A 16,725-nucleotide genomic window follows, 5' to 3' on the forward strand; every position below is an offset into this window, starting at 1 on the left:
GACATTTGCAAAAAAAAGGTTAGGGTCTGTTTGTTGTTTGTTTATTATGATTTTAACGTCATGTTTTACACTCCTTGGCCACATCCATAACAGGAAACGATAGTTACTCATCACACAAGGTTCATCAGTTATATATCAGGTTATATTGAACACAGTCATGGACAATTTAGTGTCTCCAACTCACCTCACTTGCATGTCTTTGGACTGTGGGAGGAAACCGAAGCATCTGGACTCCACACAGAAAGGACCTGGACCACCCCACCTGGGGATCGAACCCAGGACCTTCTTGCTGTGAGGCGACAGGCCACCGTGCAACCCTTAAGGGTCTGTTAAATGAAACACCAGTTGATTAACACTAGTTTTTCAAAGAAGCGTGAGCATACGTTGTTATAAATATGCAACGGTTACGACTTTATTGGGACCACCTGTATTACTTCTGCTTATTGATGTATGTAGTCGACCAGTAGCAGCCCAATGTGGTTGAAGAGCTTTGGTTTATTCATAATATCTACTTCGACATCAACTCTAAACTCCCTATAAATGATCAGTACAGGAGAGTTTTAACAGTTTTTAACAATCACATTTTTTGCTGGTAATGCTGAATAATAATTAACTTAATTTTTATCTTTAATACAAAGCATGCAAAACACACAAATGTTTAATTTTAATTCATTTATTAAAGATTCCCTTCACCAACATGTCTTACACACAGAGAAAACCAGCAAGAAAAATTTAGGCATTTTAATTATTGTCTATGAGACATACTGTACTTTGTAGCTCCACCATCATTATAATCCTTATGTCGAGGTTATATGTAGTACTTAGACCTGTATAATTCACAGATACTAATAATTAACTGTATTTACGTGATCAAAAACACGTTCACATTTATAACAAAGGTCACATGATATGATTAGCTTATCTACATGACGTGTTTTGACAGATCTTAATTGTTGGAGCGTAGAGTTCAACACCATAAAATAAAAGTGGGAAAAGTTCAACAACTGCAAACCTGCTTCCATTTAGAACTGCTGATAAAGCTTTTATATCAACACGTGAACGTTGTTTGTCTAGCTCCAGTGGCCTTGATTTTTATATCAATCAGAAAAGGGAAGCTGGCACAGAGCAGAAGTCTGATGACTGACACAGTTCCAGGTGTAATATACATGTGATAACTCTGATAATCAACTTGTTTTTGTGTAGTACTTTCTAATTGATTTATTAGAAATACAATAAAACAGATGAACTCAAAAACAACCCATATAATACATATACAACCCATAATTATATAGAACAATTACATCGACAATTCAAAACATCCTTTACTGACCAGAGCCCAGAGATTTCAATTCTGTTAAGACAGATGGTTCATTATCTGAGAGCAGCAAACAAGACAAACGGATGTTAGACTATTGTTTTATTAATCTTTGTTACTACCAACTACCAGCAACGTGAAACTACCTGACCCTAACCCAGTGAATGTCCAGAAATGTAGTAAAATTTACCAGAAAACAAATTTAGTGTGTGAACTTTTACATAGCTAATTACAGTACTAGCAACATAGGTAGTAACATGTTTAGTCAAAATATTACTTTAAAAAGCAAAGGAGAGCTCAAAGATTGCTGCCTTTTACATGATGATGACAGTGCAGGACGTTCCGAATGAACGGATTTAATGTGATTAGTGTATAAAGAATACAAGGGCACTGATTAGGAACCCTGTACTGTCTACTTATCATCTAAATTATGCACAGAAACAGAGGTCATACAGGGAACATCCATCTCTGTCTGGAGCGGAAGACCATGTGGAAACCTTTCATATATAAACCTTTATAAATAAAATAACATATTGTGATTATGTTTGCAGAAACCTTCTATCTTGATGGATTAAATAAAAACTTAATTGTGTGCATTTGTCTTTAATTTTATTTTAGACTAAAGCTGAGCACTGAATTTCCGACTTCTGACTAGGAAAAAACAATGGGCGCCCCCACACTGGTAATTCCTCACTAGGAAGAAACCTAATTCAATCTAAACTGGTCGAAAAGAATTATCTGTGGTTTAACTAGTCACACATTTGAAAAGAAGCAGTGAAGTAAATGAGCATTTTATTTTAATTTAATGCTGCTATAAAAACAAAAGCTTAAGAGTCTTAATTTAGCTAATATGAATCCAATGCATCCCAAGCATTAATGATTAAAACATCTGATAATAATGAATCTACTACATGAATAAAATAATAAGTCTTTCTCTTTTTTTGTTGTTGTTAGTTTAAAATGCTCTGGGCTCGACCTTCCCTGGACTTTTACTACACAGTAGTGAACAGTGGTAAAACTGTTTCATAGAAACAACTGACATCTGCCTAATACCGGCAAATGATACTGTACACAGATCGGACTGCCTGACTGACAGTGATTCTGACGGAGGGGGATCGGCGACATCGCTCTTAGGGCAGCACGTAGGAGCGAGCCTGCGGGCCGCGACCTTTCAGGATCCGACGCACCTGAGAAAACAAGAAAAGAACATTTAAACATTTAAACGTGAATGAATCCAGAGAGCGCTTACACCTGAAAGTCTGCCTGCTTGACTTTTTATCTACTCTACATGAGCAAAAGTGTGTGGATGTCCCTTCTGATTTGAGCCACACCCAAAATCCATCATACAGTCATGAAGTTTCCATACACCAATGCTGCCTGTAAATGGGATGGACTAAAGAGCTCAAGGTCTTTTGGAAACTTAGAAACATGAATCTTGGTTCGGTGTATACAATAGGAGCGCTCAAATTTGGGGAACGCCCAAATGCATTGTGCTACCTGTACTTCAGTCAAGGAAGAATAAAGGTGTACGGCTGCTTTGATGGTTCAGGCAACACCCTTGGTTGCAATAATAGAAAAGAAACGTATCTTTGTGGCATTTTTGTCATGGCAGAACAAGGTCTAAAATAAAAGGTTTAGTGAGTTACGTGTTGAGGAACTTGACTGACTCACACAAAGCCAAAACTCTGACTGTGAGCTAGAAGTTGAAATCTCTGTGCCATGACGCAACTCTATATTAACACACACTGTATTAAATGTGTGTTATATTTAGGTGTCCACATACTTTTGGTCATGAAGTGCGCTGTCTGCTGTGTACGCTTGGCTGCAGTGACAGATTAATTTCTATAAATACAATAAAAATCGACAACCCGAGCCCACTAGCTATTCCTTGTTTGTTCCTGATGCTCACCTGATCCCCCACAGGTCCTTCAGGCACCAGCTGAATGGGTTGCTCGTTCTCCAGGTTCCTGGCGCTGGGATCGGCTCCTCTCCTCATCAACAGCTGCACAGCGTGAGCCTGAGACTGACGGCCGTTCTGGGCGGCAGCCATGTGCAGGGCTGTGTTCCCGTTATACGCCTGAGAGGGAGAAATTCAGCGGGTTGTTATTATATAGTACATATGTTTATGTTCTGGGATAGGTTTCACTGGAAGACCAAGCATGGTTATCTGATTAATAACTAGGAATTGATATTTGCCATATGAGCAGTATTCATGAATTTATTGTAACCACAATATTTCATGAGGAAAATAATGTCCGACAAGACATGGCAATCTACAGAATGTTATTTATAATAAATAAATAAAGATATTTATTTCAAAATGCAACAATTTTGGTAATTAGGCATACAAAAAAACAACAACATGCATAACATACTGTCTACATATTTAAGCATTTCGAATGCCCTTTGTATTTATATCCGGGCTATTTCTATCCTATTGGCTAGGCTCATTCAACCCACCCACGGACATTAGACGATCATGTTTATGCAGACGTCTGACTGGCTGATGGCACTGCTGAGATTTGAACCCTGGATCTCAGCATTAGTGGGCTAGTGTATTTTACATTTACATTTTCTGCATTTAGCAGACGCCTTTATCCAAAGCGACTTACATTACAGTTACAGTATACATTCTGAGCAATTGAGGGTTGCTCAGGGGCCCAACAGCAGCAACCTGGCAGTGGTTGGGCTTGAACCAGTGACCTTCTGATTACTAGTCCAGTACCTTAACCACTAGGCTATGGCTTATTTTAACGCTGGTCACACAAGTGCCCCAGTTTTACAGCAGGCACCTGTGAAGTACAGCAGAATTTCTGTAGCTATAAAGCTCTCCAGCACAGGGCTTTAATTCTGTCATGCTGTGTATGTGTTATTGTTGGCAATAAACATAAAAAACTAAGAATCTTTTAATTATAGATGTGACAGGAACCTGACGTGTTTGCACCAAAAATGTCCAGAACTTACATCGGACTTTATCACAGACTGGACTGAGCAATGAAGAACTCCAATTATTATTATTTTTTGGCTAGTTATAACTCTCAGTTCAATTTAATTTTGTGTTTATGTTTTATTTGAAGTTTCCTCCAGGCCACCCAAAGAGGATGGAGGTCCCTGTTGAGTCTGGTTCCTCTCAAAGTTTCTTTCTGTATTTTTAAGGGAGTTTTTCCTTGCCACTGTTGCCCTCGGTTTGCTTAATAGGGTTTTTTTGTCTGTTGGTCCTGGATTCTGTAAAGTTGCTTTGAGACAATGTTCATTGTAAAAAGAGCTATATAAATAAATCTGACTTGACTATTTCGGTAAACAAACAGGCTAAACAATAAATATCATGGCCAAAAGTATGTGGACACCCATTTTTTATCAGTCCTTTGTCAGGGAACCAATCCACCACAGGGCATCACACAATCACACATATTCACTGACTCACACACTGACACATCCACACAGGGGTGGTTTACAGTGGCCAGTCCTCTTACTGGCATGCTACTGTAAATTAGTAAGGGGATATAAAATCTCAGAACACTGGTGATGTTAAAAAACATCTGTACACAGTGGTGACTCACTTTGGCATTGATCACGCAGAAGGAGTCCTGCTGGTCCAGGAACAGACGCAGGAGCTCGACGTTTGCCTCCTCTGCAGCCATGTGCAGGGTTGTGTATCCACTCTTACGATCCTGCGGGCATCAAAATCACCATGAGTAAAAGGCAGCTACAATCATGCCAACATGAGGGTGTTTTTTATTTAATTGCAGGATTTACCTTGGTGCCATAAGAGGCGCCCATTTGCAGGAGAGTATTTGTACATTCTCCGAGCAGCTTCCTCCTCTGCATCAGAACTGAGGTCTGAGGAGACTGCGGTGCTGCCAGGCGACTCAGGTCCTGCACCACTGCATTGTGGGACATGACGGCGATGTGCAGAGGGGTAAGCCCTATGATGAGAGAAAATGTAGGACAATAATTACTAGTAAGTCTTTAATGTGGACGTATGTGAACACTACAACAAGTTACCAACATTATATTATCTTGAAGCTAAATATCTAAAGTTGGAAGAAAAAATTGTGAACCCTTAGGCATTTGTTTGGATTTCTGGATTAATCACTCATTAAATGTGGTCTGGATTTGAAAGGTTTAATTTTTTCTGTAGCTGCTACATGATTAGAATTCACCCTGACTACTTGTACTTATATGTATGCTGATATGTATGCATTTGCATATAACATTAGTTGATTCAACAGGCTTTATTGTCATTTTAGATCTGTACAAGTACATACTGAAACGAAACAGCATTCCTCCAGGAAAAGGGTGCAGCACAGAACACAAGGCCAATCAACACTGTACACTACAATACTATACAGTACACACAGTGCAGATAAAACCCAAAACCTAAAAAAAATGAATGGACAGGACCAAGACACTATGGAACCAAAAGACAAGCGTGGCATTGGTCGGTTCACAGTACTAAGTAAATGTACAGTGTGTAGCTTAAGTATAAGTAGCGTTTAGATTTGCTATTGTGATTAAAAGTATGTGGACATCAGAATATGAGCTTTTTGGACGTCCAATTTCGAAACAAAGGGCAGTAAAAGTACAGTGTGGAAAAGAATACACCACAAAGCTGATATATAAAGTAGCTTAAGTATAAGTAGCTTGTAGATTCACTATTATGACTAAAAGTATGTGGACATGGATGGCACGGTGGCTCGGTGGGTAGCACTGTCGCCTTACAGCAAGAAGGTCCTGGGTTCGATTCCCAAGTGGGGCGGTCCACGTCCTTTCTGTGTGGAGTTTGCATGTTCTCCCCGTGTCTCTGGGTTCCTCCCACAGTCCAAAGACACTGAATTGCCCTATAGGTAAATGAGTGTGTGTATGTATGTGTCTGCTTGTATTGGACTGCAATGGACTGGCGCCCCGTCCAGGGTGTTACTCTGTGCCTTGCGCCCATTGAAAAGCTGAGATGGGCTCCAACCCACCTCCAAAACCCTTATTGGATAAGCGGTTAAGAGTGTTAGTGAGTGAGTGAGTATGTGGACATCAGAATATGAGCTTTTTGGACGTCCCATTCCAAAACATAAGGGCATTAATACAGACTCCCTTGTGCCCTTTGTAGCTATAACAGCCTACACAAGACAGTCTGACATTGGCATGTTGTTTAATGATGTCTTTATGAACCTTGCTTGGTGCACTGGATCAAAGTCATTTGGTTTGTTTTAATATTTTATATAATTCTGTTTATACACCTGTTGGGTTGCAGTAGGTGTGGCTAAAACACCTGAACTTAACACAGTTAAAACATACACCATGTCCCCTCCTTATTAGTTTGATGTTTTGTGTAGAGAATTACTCACCATCATAGTTAACAGCCTCGATATTCACCTTCTGCCCATTGCTCTGCACCGACCTTTGAATCGCCTGTATGGAGATAAAATCATGAGTAATTTTACATTTTAGTTTGTCAGTATTCATATTCATATTTCTTCAACTGAAGAAAAACTTTGCATGTTTGTTATTGGTAGAAAACCAAGCACTTTGATATGAACGGTATAAAGTTTGCACAGTGAAATCTCCTCTGCTGTGTCTTTTGCAAACAAACAAGGCGTTAATAGTCGTGCCCATGTTTGCATGCCAGTCTGTTAATGGTTGACAGCATTGTTGCCTCTGAGCTTTATAAAGTGAGCGCTCTGGAACCAGTTTTGCAGGGTAAGGGGATTTTTTGCTTTTGTTTTAAGGAAATAAACACTCGTCAGTATGAGGAAGTTAAATAGCTAAGCTGATAAACTGAAGGGCAGAAAAAAAAGACCAAGGCAGATCAAAACACGTTTTATATTTACATTGTAATGTAGAAGTAATCACGTGTGATAAAAAAAAATTGCTTTACCAACTTCAATAACCTTTTTCTGGCTTAATTTAAGATTACAGAAGTTCAATCAATCAAGAGTTTCACTGTGGAAACATACCAGTTTACGACTGTAGATAATAAATGTATGACTTGAAAGGAAGCCAAAGTAACTTCAGAGGGAAAAAAGAGAACAATTAACAAAATTAGCAAATTATTACTTTCACATCATATAGTGATTGCTAGCAAGTGCTGTGACAAAATGTGGACGAGAATCTGACCACTTTTGTTTTTGTATATTTTTTCACTACATTGTACTGTATATGTATACACTATATAAAAATTACATGTTTTGTTTTTGTATATTTTTTAACTACATTATACTGTATACACTATATAAAAATTACATGTTTTGATTTTCGAAAGCTCCCGTATTAAGGGGTCGTAACGGCGGATCTGGCCTGCATACCAGACTTCGCAGATTTTACGCTGTACGCTTTTCCTGACTCAACACTCCTGTGCACTCCACCATGCAGATGCCTGACTGGCTGATAGCACCGCTGATATAAACATTTTTAATAATGGGTGAAAAGGATTCAGATACCACAAGAAGACATTGTAGGGGATCACATTGTCAAGATGTCTACGCTAAGAAATAAAGAACTTTTTGGCAGCATTGTGGTTTTATTTTGACCAGATCCTTTTGGGCAAATCATTTTCCGTTTACATTTCTCAACATCACAAAGGTTCCTATAATTAATTGGAGTTGGAAGACTAGCTAGGCCCTGCCTTTTATTTTTATTTTATGTACCTGTCTGGTTGTGGTTTCATAAACTTTCCACTTGTAGATTACTGAGGCGACTGTACTGACAAACAACAAGTGATGTTTAGCATATTTAATACGACCTTCACCATGTTTGCTACTTTTTTCAATGCTTAAATGTCTGTCCGTATTGCTTGTGTTTTATCTTTCTGATTATAAATACACTCCTTTTTAGTTCTCATATTTATAAGAAGAGACACAAAATACATTGTATGTAAATGTAAAGTGAACATGTGCACTGTAAGTGTAAATAACACAAACAATAGTGAAATGCTTGTTTCCCCTCATTGTGTGTTAGAACAAGTTGCATAGCTGGTAGAGCTGGTGCGACACAACAACAGATCCTGAGAACCTGGGATTGATTCTGACCTTTAGACACTACCTGTAAGAGCTTTAAATGTGTTTCCCATGTCTGTGTATGTTCCCATCATGTACTTTAGTTCTCCCTTGCTTCCCTTACCAAAAGCTGAACTGGCTGCTTTGAGTAAGTGGATTTGTAAGTGGAGTGTTTTGCCCTGCCGGGAATGTTCCTGCCTTATGTCAAGTGTTTTTCCAGCGCAGCCCTTGCCACACTGTTAGTGATAATAAATAAATAAATAAATAGTTTTAACTAGTTCAGCGAATCCAGAATCAAACTGTTTTTGATCTAGTTTGATTTATAGTTTGATGGTTTAGACAGGCAGGGCTTATCTGTTTGAAATAAAAAAACTAATTTGTATCATTTATCTTTCTCTGATATGCACAGAGGGATTGTGTATGCACGCACGGCACATTACAAAATTAGGCACAGTACACAGAAAGGGCTACATTCCAAAATGCATTTTGGAATATTTTAATGTATTTTAACATAAATGTAAAGTACTTGAAAGTTTATGCAAGACTCAGCAGTTCCCACACATCTGTAGTATAAAATACGTCCTCTTCATCCTGAACATGTCCGATTTTTGGTAAATGCGTCCTGCCAAGATGTCTGAACTGCCTAGATTGTCTGGAATTTGGGTTTGCCAACATGTTGACTAACTTGATCCTTTCCTGTAGGTCCCTCCTTTTTACATGCCACAATTGGTCGATTATGTACACACCCTACATGCAATCATTGCTCAAACGTCTTCTTAATCCTTCTCCTCACCGTGTGTAAGAACTGCATCATCACAGCACGTCAGACACAGAGCACAAGTGTGCTTATCGACAGTGCTGTATGGTGCCTGAACATGGCCAAATGCAGGTTTTCAAACCACTGATTTTTATTCAGAATTTATCCTTTGCAGCTTTAACAGCCTTCAAAGTTCTAGCAGATGCTGCTACAAGATTTCTGAGCATGTCTGTGGGATTTGGTGCCCATTCAGTCAAGAGCATTTGTAAGATCAGACACTGATGTCGAATAAAAATAACTAATTTATCTCACATGTACAATGGGGTTGAGATCAGAGCTCTTTGCAGGTCACTACACAACAAACTCTTAAAATTAGAGTCCTTATGGACCCCACTTGGCATGGTGTTGTGTAGAATCAAAAGATGTGACAAATATATATATACAGTTTTTAATAAGAATGTATTTATGCGTATGTGCCAATAGCTAATGTTAGTCCCTGTTTTGAATTAAACAAACCAACACCCACTTTCCAAATATGTTTCATAGATGAAATACTTACGAATGTTTGTTTTGGAACAGTTGTGCAAAAGCTGGGTGGTGTCAAAAAAACTAAATAAATACATAAAAATGTCAGTTTGCCTTAAACAGGATGGAAACTATATTTTGGGACACCAAAGACCAAATCTGACACCAAGACAAGTCAAAGTAAAACTGCTAATCAGAACCAGAACAAGTCCTCCGCCCTAGTTCTGACAGAATATACAACATCTTTACGTGCAGGGATCTTATTTAACACATGACTGGGGTGGACAGGATCTCACCTGTAGGATAAGAGTGTGTCCCTTCTCTGCACACACGTGGAGGGGTGTCCGACCCCAGCAATCTGTGGTGTTCACCTGGGCTCCCAGTGACAGAAGATCCTGAGCAATCAGGTGCTGGTTCGCTGCCACACTCACTTGGAATGCACTCTGTATAGAGAAAACAAGGTTCAATGCAAGCCCTGTTTCCTCTGTCATCAGCTCGTGAGTCATTAAATACAAGGTGTGGACTTTTCTCAGTAAACCTGATTATAAATTTAGTTCCAGTAAAACAATCATGACATCAGTCCTGTGCCTTTACCACCGTGCCTGCCGGTAATACAGACACCACTGATATAGTTACAGGGAGCGATTATTTCACTCTATAGAACTAAATTCTTACCTGTCCGTTGTGCTCCTTTACGTCGAGCATGCCAATGTTGGCCATTTTTCTGGCGAGTACGTAGGCCAGTGCTCTGCGGCCCTGAGCCACAGCAATGTGAAGGAACCTGCAAATCACAGACAATGAGATATTTGTAAGGTTCTCACGTCATATTGTGCTGCTTAAGACTTGTTTTTCCTTTTGTATAAACGGAAGCATAAGTTATTGTAGATTTAACATAAACATCAATTTAAATTGAACATTATGTTGTATTTAGCGCTTATCAGTGTTTTGCTTGCTTCCAATGATGCTTCCATAATTAATTATTTATTTATTAGGATTTTAACGTCATGTTTTACACTTTGGTTACATACATGACAGAAATGGTAGTTATTCATTACACAAGATCCATCAGTTCACAAGTTTGTAATATCAAACACAGTCATGGACAATTTTAGTATCTCTAGTTAACCTGACAATGTATTTGGACTGTGGGAGGAAACCGGAGCACCCGGAGGAAACCCTCACAGACACAGGGAGAACATGCAAACTTCACACAGAAAGGACCGGGACCGCCCCACCTGGGGATCGAACGCAGGACCTTCTTGCTGTGAGGCCGCCGTGCCGCCCAGTCATAATTTATGTTTGCATTCTTTTTTTTATTATTTAATCACTTAAAACTAAATACAATGTAAGATGGAAAACTCAGCATAAACCAGCATTATAGTTTTTGTTATTTGAATATTTTCAGTCTGATCTGCATCTCAGTTTAGTTTCTGTTTTTGGTTTTAGGTAGTTTTGCTAATAGCTGTTCTATGTATATTTTAGTTTCTGTTTTGTGACAGTAATTAAATGTTGAACAAATTCTGAATCTGCTGCATACAAAGAAACAAAAACTTAAATGCTTGTTTCTGTCATGGTCATTTCTATTTTATTTTGCCATTTTTTGTATTTAATTTAATTATCTTTTAATTTGTTTTTATATTTACATTTACATTTTCAGCATTTAGCGGACGCTTTTATCCAAAAACCGGCAATCTTCTGATTACTGGACCAGCACTGGACCTTAACCACTAGGCACATTGACCACTCCCCATGTCCGTGTGGGATTCCTCCGGGTGCTCCGGTTTCCTCCCACAGTCCAAAGATATTTAAGTGAGGTGAATTGGAGACACTAAATTGTTCATGACTGTGTTTGATATAACCTTGTGAACTGATGAATCTTGTGTAATGAGTAACTACCGTTCCTGTCATGAATGTAACCAAAGTGTAAAACATGACGTTAAAAAATCCTAATAAACCTAATAAACAAACAATTAATTTGATTAAATGTTTTTAGCTTTTAATCAAATTTCAGTGAGTTCCTTTGTGTTTAGTGTACTTATTTGTATTAATGCTTATTTGGTAGATATTTTACATTTAGTTGGAAACAGTAAGACAAATACAGAGAGTAGACTGTATAAAATTGGAAGGGGTAATCCCTTACAGTCCTCCTTACATTACAGGAACTACACCCCACTGCTTCCTGCATTATTCCAGTCTACCGCCCTCCTAATAAACCATTTCAGCACTGCATCAATTCGTGAAAGTTCAGCCATTCAGCTGCTTTCTACATAAAGCTTATTCCTTGTAGTATTATATTTCATTTTCATAAAAAAAAACAACCTTATACTTATATATAAAGAAGTTCTTACATTTTGGGTCATTTACAAAAACCTAAATCTTGTTTAAGTACTACAGTACTAGAGCTTGTTTACTTATTTTCTGTTTTGAAATACCTTACGCATTAAGTGTACTTCATATTTCATTTTTAATTTTTTTATGTTCTGGTCAGGGCTGCAGTGGCTCCGGGTTCACGAGAATCACTGGGTGTAATGCAGTAGCACACCCTGCACAGGACGCCTATCTATTGCAAGCCCTCCGTGAGCCTTTTCCCCTCAGCCAATCACGCCTGTATGTAAACACCCGACCAGCCTGTATTCACTTGATGTGTAATTCAGAATTTTAGTCTCGGTTTTTGACAACAAACAAGAGCTTTAGCCTTAAACTCACGTGTCTCCATCGCTGTCCCTAGAAGTGAGATCAAGAGGGCTTAAACCGGCCAATTTCTCCTCCTCTTGCTGGATCTGCCACTGGAAGAAGGAAACCGGAGCAGATGGAGTCACGCCCGGCCCAAAACTATTCTGTGGGCTCTGGAATGGAGGTGTGTACGGGCCCTCAGGAACCTGAGAAAGCTGGCAGGGGGAATAAACTGGAGAAGGTGTAGTGTAAAGGGTGGGCTGCAGTTCCTCTTGAGGTGGACTGGAGACCGGCATTAGACATTCCTGGATCTTAAAAGACTTTATGGGCAGTGCAGAGTTGTTAAAGACGTCTTCAAGTCCGTTACAGATGGTCTGCTCAATAAGGATGGTCTCAGAAAAAAGGCATGGAGACTAGAAGAAAAAATAAAACTACATGTCATGAACTAACTAATTTAATCTACTGCTTAACCAAAACAAGATGTTTAATGTTTTACCTTATTAACATTTTTGTCAACATATGTTCATTCTAAAATTAATTTGAGCAACACATTCCAAAAAGATAAAGGATAAAAGCAATATAGGATTGGGAACATTGTTAAATGCCATTTAAACAACAGTGTAGGAACAACGTTCCTCAATAAGACTTTCTGGCATTTTACCCTTTACAGTATATAAAATTATGAATGAAGATTTAGGGAATCTTCACTAGAATATCAGCGCCGACATCTTAAACTTGCAAGTTTAAATCTTAGATCTGCTACTGGCATGCCGGGCATTCATATGAACAATGATTGACTCATCTGCCAGCTAAGGATTCCTCATAAGTGCTGCAATTACGGGGGATCATGGAGATCAGTGTTTGATTCTCGGTACGTGATGCTGATCCCCATATGAACCTGCCACTTGCAGAGTGCTATTTCGTAAAGTACTTGCAGGTGCTAGACTGGCCGGTCTGTGGTCTCCAATAGTGGTGCACAGTCATGCTGGAACCAAAAAAGGGTCTTCCCTAAACTGTGGGAAGCATATCACTTCCTTTAAACAGTTTATTTTTTACACATTTACATTTACATTTTCGGCATTTAGCTTTTATCCAAAGCGACTTACAGTACTGTGACAGTATATTATCTAAGCAATTGAGGGTTAAGAACCTTGCTCAAGGGCCCAACAGTGGCAACCTGGCAGTGGTGGGTCTTGCACCAGTGACCTTTAGATTACTAGTCCAGTACCTTAACCGCTAGGCTACAACTGCCCTGTAAGCACCTGTTAGCAATTGTTGTGGCTGAAACACAAAAATTAAAAGGGGTGTCCCAATACATTTGTCCATATGGTGCATATATAGAAAATAAATCATGACAACTCATGAAAGCTAGTACTGGTATTAAGAAGCTTTCTAATAGTTGGTTAAAATATTGTGGTTGTGATCTCATTTGCAGATTATTGGCAGTTACCAGGACGTTGTTGTGCTCTGTTGCAGGTCTTTTAGGGACGGAATGAGGTGAGATATTTTCAGCTGCCCGTTTTCCACTCTGCAGCAAATTAGTTAGAGCTAAAAAAATAAAAACAAAATCAGAACATTAGACTTTAAACATAATTACCATGCATTATGAAATGACAAAATACAGTCATGCTTGTAGTTACAATTACCTGGAAATTCAATTTCATCTATGTGTGGCTGAGGCTGTAAAGCAGAAAGCACAAATACTGATTATATGTTTTTGTAAAAGCAGAAGACCTGTGGAAGAATGTATGGGGGTGTTTAGGACATAATCAGACACCTAAACTGATTTGTTTAGACAACACACAGTTAGCGGAGAACATGTTCAACAGTAAAGAAGTCTCTGCATGCCAGTGCATGACTAAAAACAGAAAGTGTTTCACATCAGTAGATAAATCAGCGCCTGTCGTCACATTCCTACCTGCACTTCACTGTTCCGTCTCTGCATAATCAGCTCTTTCACTGTGTTTTTGACACGTACGCCCTGGTACCGCAGACTCTGCTGCTTAAAACTGTCCTGAGAACAGTCAGCTGGGGAGAAAAACATGTAACATCATCATAAATCACTTCAGAAGTAGCTAAAACATCAGTTTTTTCTTAATAGTTGTGATTATAATTATTCATAATAATAAAAATAATAATGATATAATCAATGGATTTGCTTATGTTGTGCTTATTAATTACTAAACTAAACCATTTAAAACAACAATGGTAATAAAGATGCAAAACAACACAAATAAAGAAACTGAAATAATAATAATAATTATTAATATTATTATTATTAGATTTATTCAAATTCTGCATATTATTATTGTGCTTATTGGTGCAAAACTTAATTAAAACTTATATTATTAAAAAAATAATATAAAGAACAATATGGTACAATAATAATAATAATAATAATAATAATATGCAATCATAAAATAAACTACATGCACTATAATAATCAAAATAATCTAGAAAACAATCATATATAATAAAAGCACAATAATAATAATAATAATAGAAACGTTTTAAATAATAATATATTATAAAAGCACAATAATAATGAAAACATGTATATTTATACTATAATATACTTTAATAATAAAAAAACAATAAAATAAACTACAATCACAATAATGTTTAAAAATCTAGACAACAATAATATATAATAATAATAATAGAAACGTTTATATAATAATAATAATATAATAATAAAAGCACAATGATAATAGAAACGTTTTAAATAACAATAATAATAATAATAACATATAATAAAAGCACAATAATAATAGAATCGTTTTAAATAATAAAAATAATAATATAATATATAATAAAAGCACAATAATAATGAAAACATGTATATTTATACTATATTAAACTTTAATCATTGAAAAACAACAATTTTAAAATAAACTAATCACAATAATGTCTAAAACAATCAAAACAATCTAGATAACAATAATATATAATAAAAGCACAATAATAATAGAAACGTTGTATATTAATAATAATAATAATAATAATAATAACTGATGTGGCTCCTCAGTACTCTTACAGTGCACTAGCTAGAGCTGAGAGCAGCATTACTTGACAGCAAAATACAGAAACATTTAAAACTGATCATTATATCATATTATATTATAGTTTATTATATTACATATTAATACGGTACCGTTGATGCAGGTGAAGCCCGGGTCCGGGTACTGAGGGCTCCCCGCGGTACTCCCACTCTCCCCGGTCGGTGTCCACGGGCTCTGCTTACCCGAGTCCTCTCTGGGGGAGGAACAGTCGTAAAACGACAAGAAGTTTACCGGACTGGACATGACATCCGCCTCCCTGTCCACAAGTCCAGAACAGTCGTAGGAAAGTCGGTCAATGATCATGGTGGAGACGTTTCTCCTCTCTGCAGTGTGAAGCGGCACCGGAACCCACAGTTACGTTACGAAATCCCGTAATGTACCACAGACACAGATTTTCTCCGTATCACAGGTAACGAAACCCCGCCTCCACAACCAGAGCCAATCACAGCGGAGAAAGGGCTGGATCAGGGCTGTGTTTCAAACCACACTATTAAACTAGATAGTGAAGACTACCCTAAGTCATGTAAAGTGCTTGTGCACTATTTAAACACACTACCTAGTACACTAGTATGAAGTTTTGAACACAACCCACGGAATTTTCTGGCTTTCTGGTTACTTAAGTGCAGTCATTCAGCAGAAAGTCTCCAGTATGGCTATTGCGACACACAGTTGTGACAGTACAAACTGATCATAGTTTTTATTTATTAGGATTTTTACACTTTGGTTACATTCATGACAGAAACGGTAGTTACTCATTACACAAGATTTATCAGTCCACAACTTTAATGTCAAACACAGTCATGGACAATTTTGTATCTCCAATTGACCTCACTTGCACGTGTTTGGACTGTGGGAGGAAACCGGAGCTCCCGGAGGAAACCCACACAAACACGAGGAGAACATGCACTCCACACAGAAAGGACCCGGACCGCCCCACCTGGGGATCGAACTCAGGACCTTCTTGCTGTGAGGCGACAGTGCTACCCACTGCCGTTCATTCATTCATTGTCACTCATTCGTTCATTCATTCATTGTCTGTTTTACAACAACCTCCTTATCCTGGTCAGAGCCGGGGTGGGCGAAAGGGACCCTAGACAGGTCGCCAGTCCATCACAGGGCAAACACACCCATAAATCAAATAAACACACACTTTGGTGACTTTTGGTACCACATATTGGCCTGACTGCATGACTTTGGACAGAGCAGATACAGGGAGAACATGCAAACTCCACACAGAAATAAATCAAACCCAGGCCCTTCTTGGTGCCACTGTGCCACCAGCACATTATGATTTAAGGAGCTTAATTATTATTGCTTGTAATAGTGATACGTTACCTGTGTTTTTCTAAATTTAAAGTTACTTATTAACTTTGCAAAACTGCTGAGGGTACAATTCTGTACCAC

General features: G+C 38.1%; 1 protein-coding gene across 1 annotated transcript; it reads right to left on the reverse strand.

Moving 5' to 3' along the window:
- Positions 1-688: 688 nt before the first annotated feature.
- Positions 689-15,652, reverse strand: nfkbiz (nuclear factor of kappa light polypeptide gene enhancer in B-cells inhibitor, zeta). Its single transcript, XM_063010904.1, has 12 exons — positions 15,414-15,652; positions 14,178-14,287; positions 13,906-13,939; positions 13,710-13,807; positions 12,293-12,672; positions 10,262-10,367; positions 9,883-10,029; positions 6,658-6,721; positions 5,072-5,241; positions 4,876-4,986; positions 3,225-3,392; positions 689-2,502 (listed from the first exon to the last, which is right to left on the reverse strand). Exons 1-12 carry the CDS (start codon positions 15,622-15,624, stop codon positions 2,446-2,448), a joined length of 1,656 nt encoding a protein of 551 aa, XP_062866974.1. The 5' UTR covers positions 15,625-15,652; the 3' UTR covers positions 689-2,445.
- Positions 15,653-16,725: the final 1,073 nt, after the last annotated feature.

Source organism: Trichomycterus rosablanca, chromosome 15 (genome assembly GCF_030014385.1).
Source record: "Trichomycterus rosablanca isolate fTriRos1 chromosome 15, fTriRos1.hap1, whole genome shotgun sequence".
Taxonomy (NCBI): Eukaryota; Metazoa; Chordata; class Actinopteri; order Siluriformes; family Trichomycteridae; genus Trichomycterus; species Trichomycterus rosablanca.

Coding starts and splice junctions, on each gene's coding strand:
- nfkbiz (XM_063010904.1), bottom strand. CDS start 15,624: ATGATCATTGACCGACTTTCCTACGACTGTTCTGGACTTGTGGACAGG. Junction 13,940..14,177: donor GACGGAACAGTGAAGTGCAG/GTAGGAATGTGA, acceptor TCTGCTTTACAG/CCTCAGCCACACATAGATGA. Junction 13,808..13,905: donor AGATGAAATTGAATTTCCAG/GTAATTGTAACT, acceptor TTATTTTTTTAG/CTCTAACTAATTTGCTGCAG.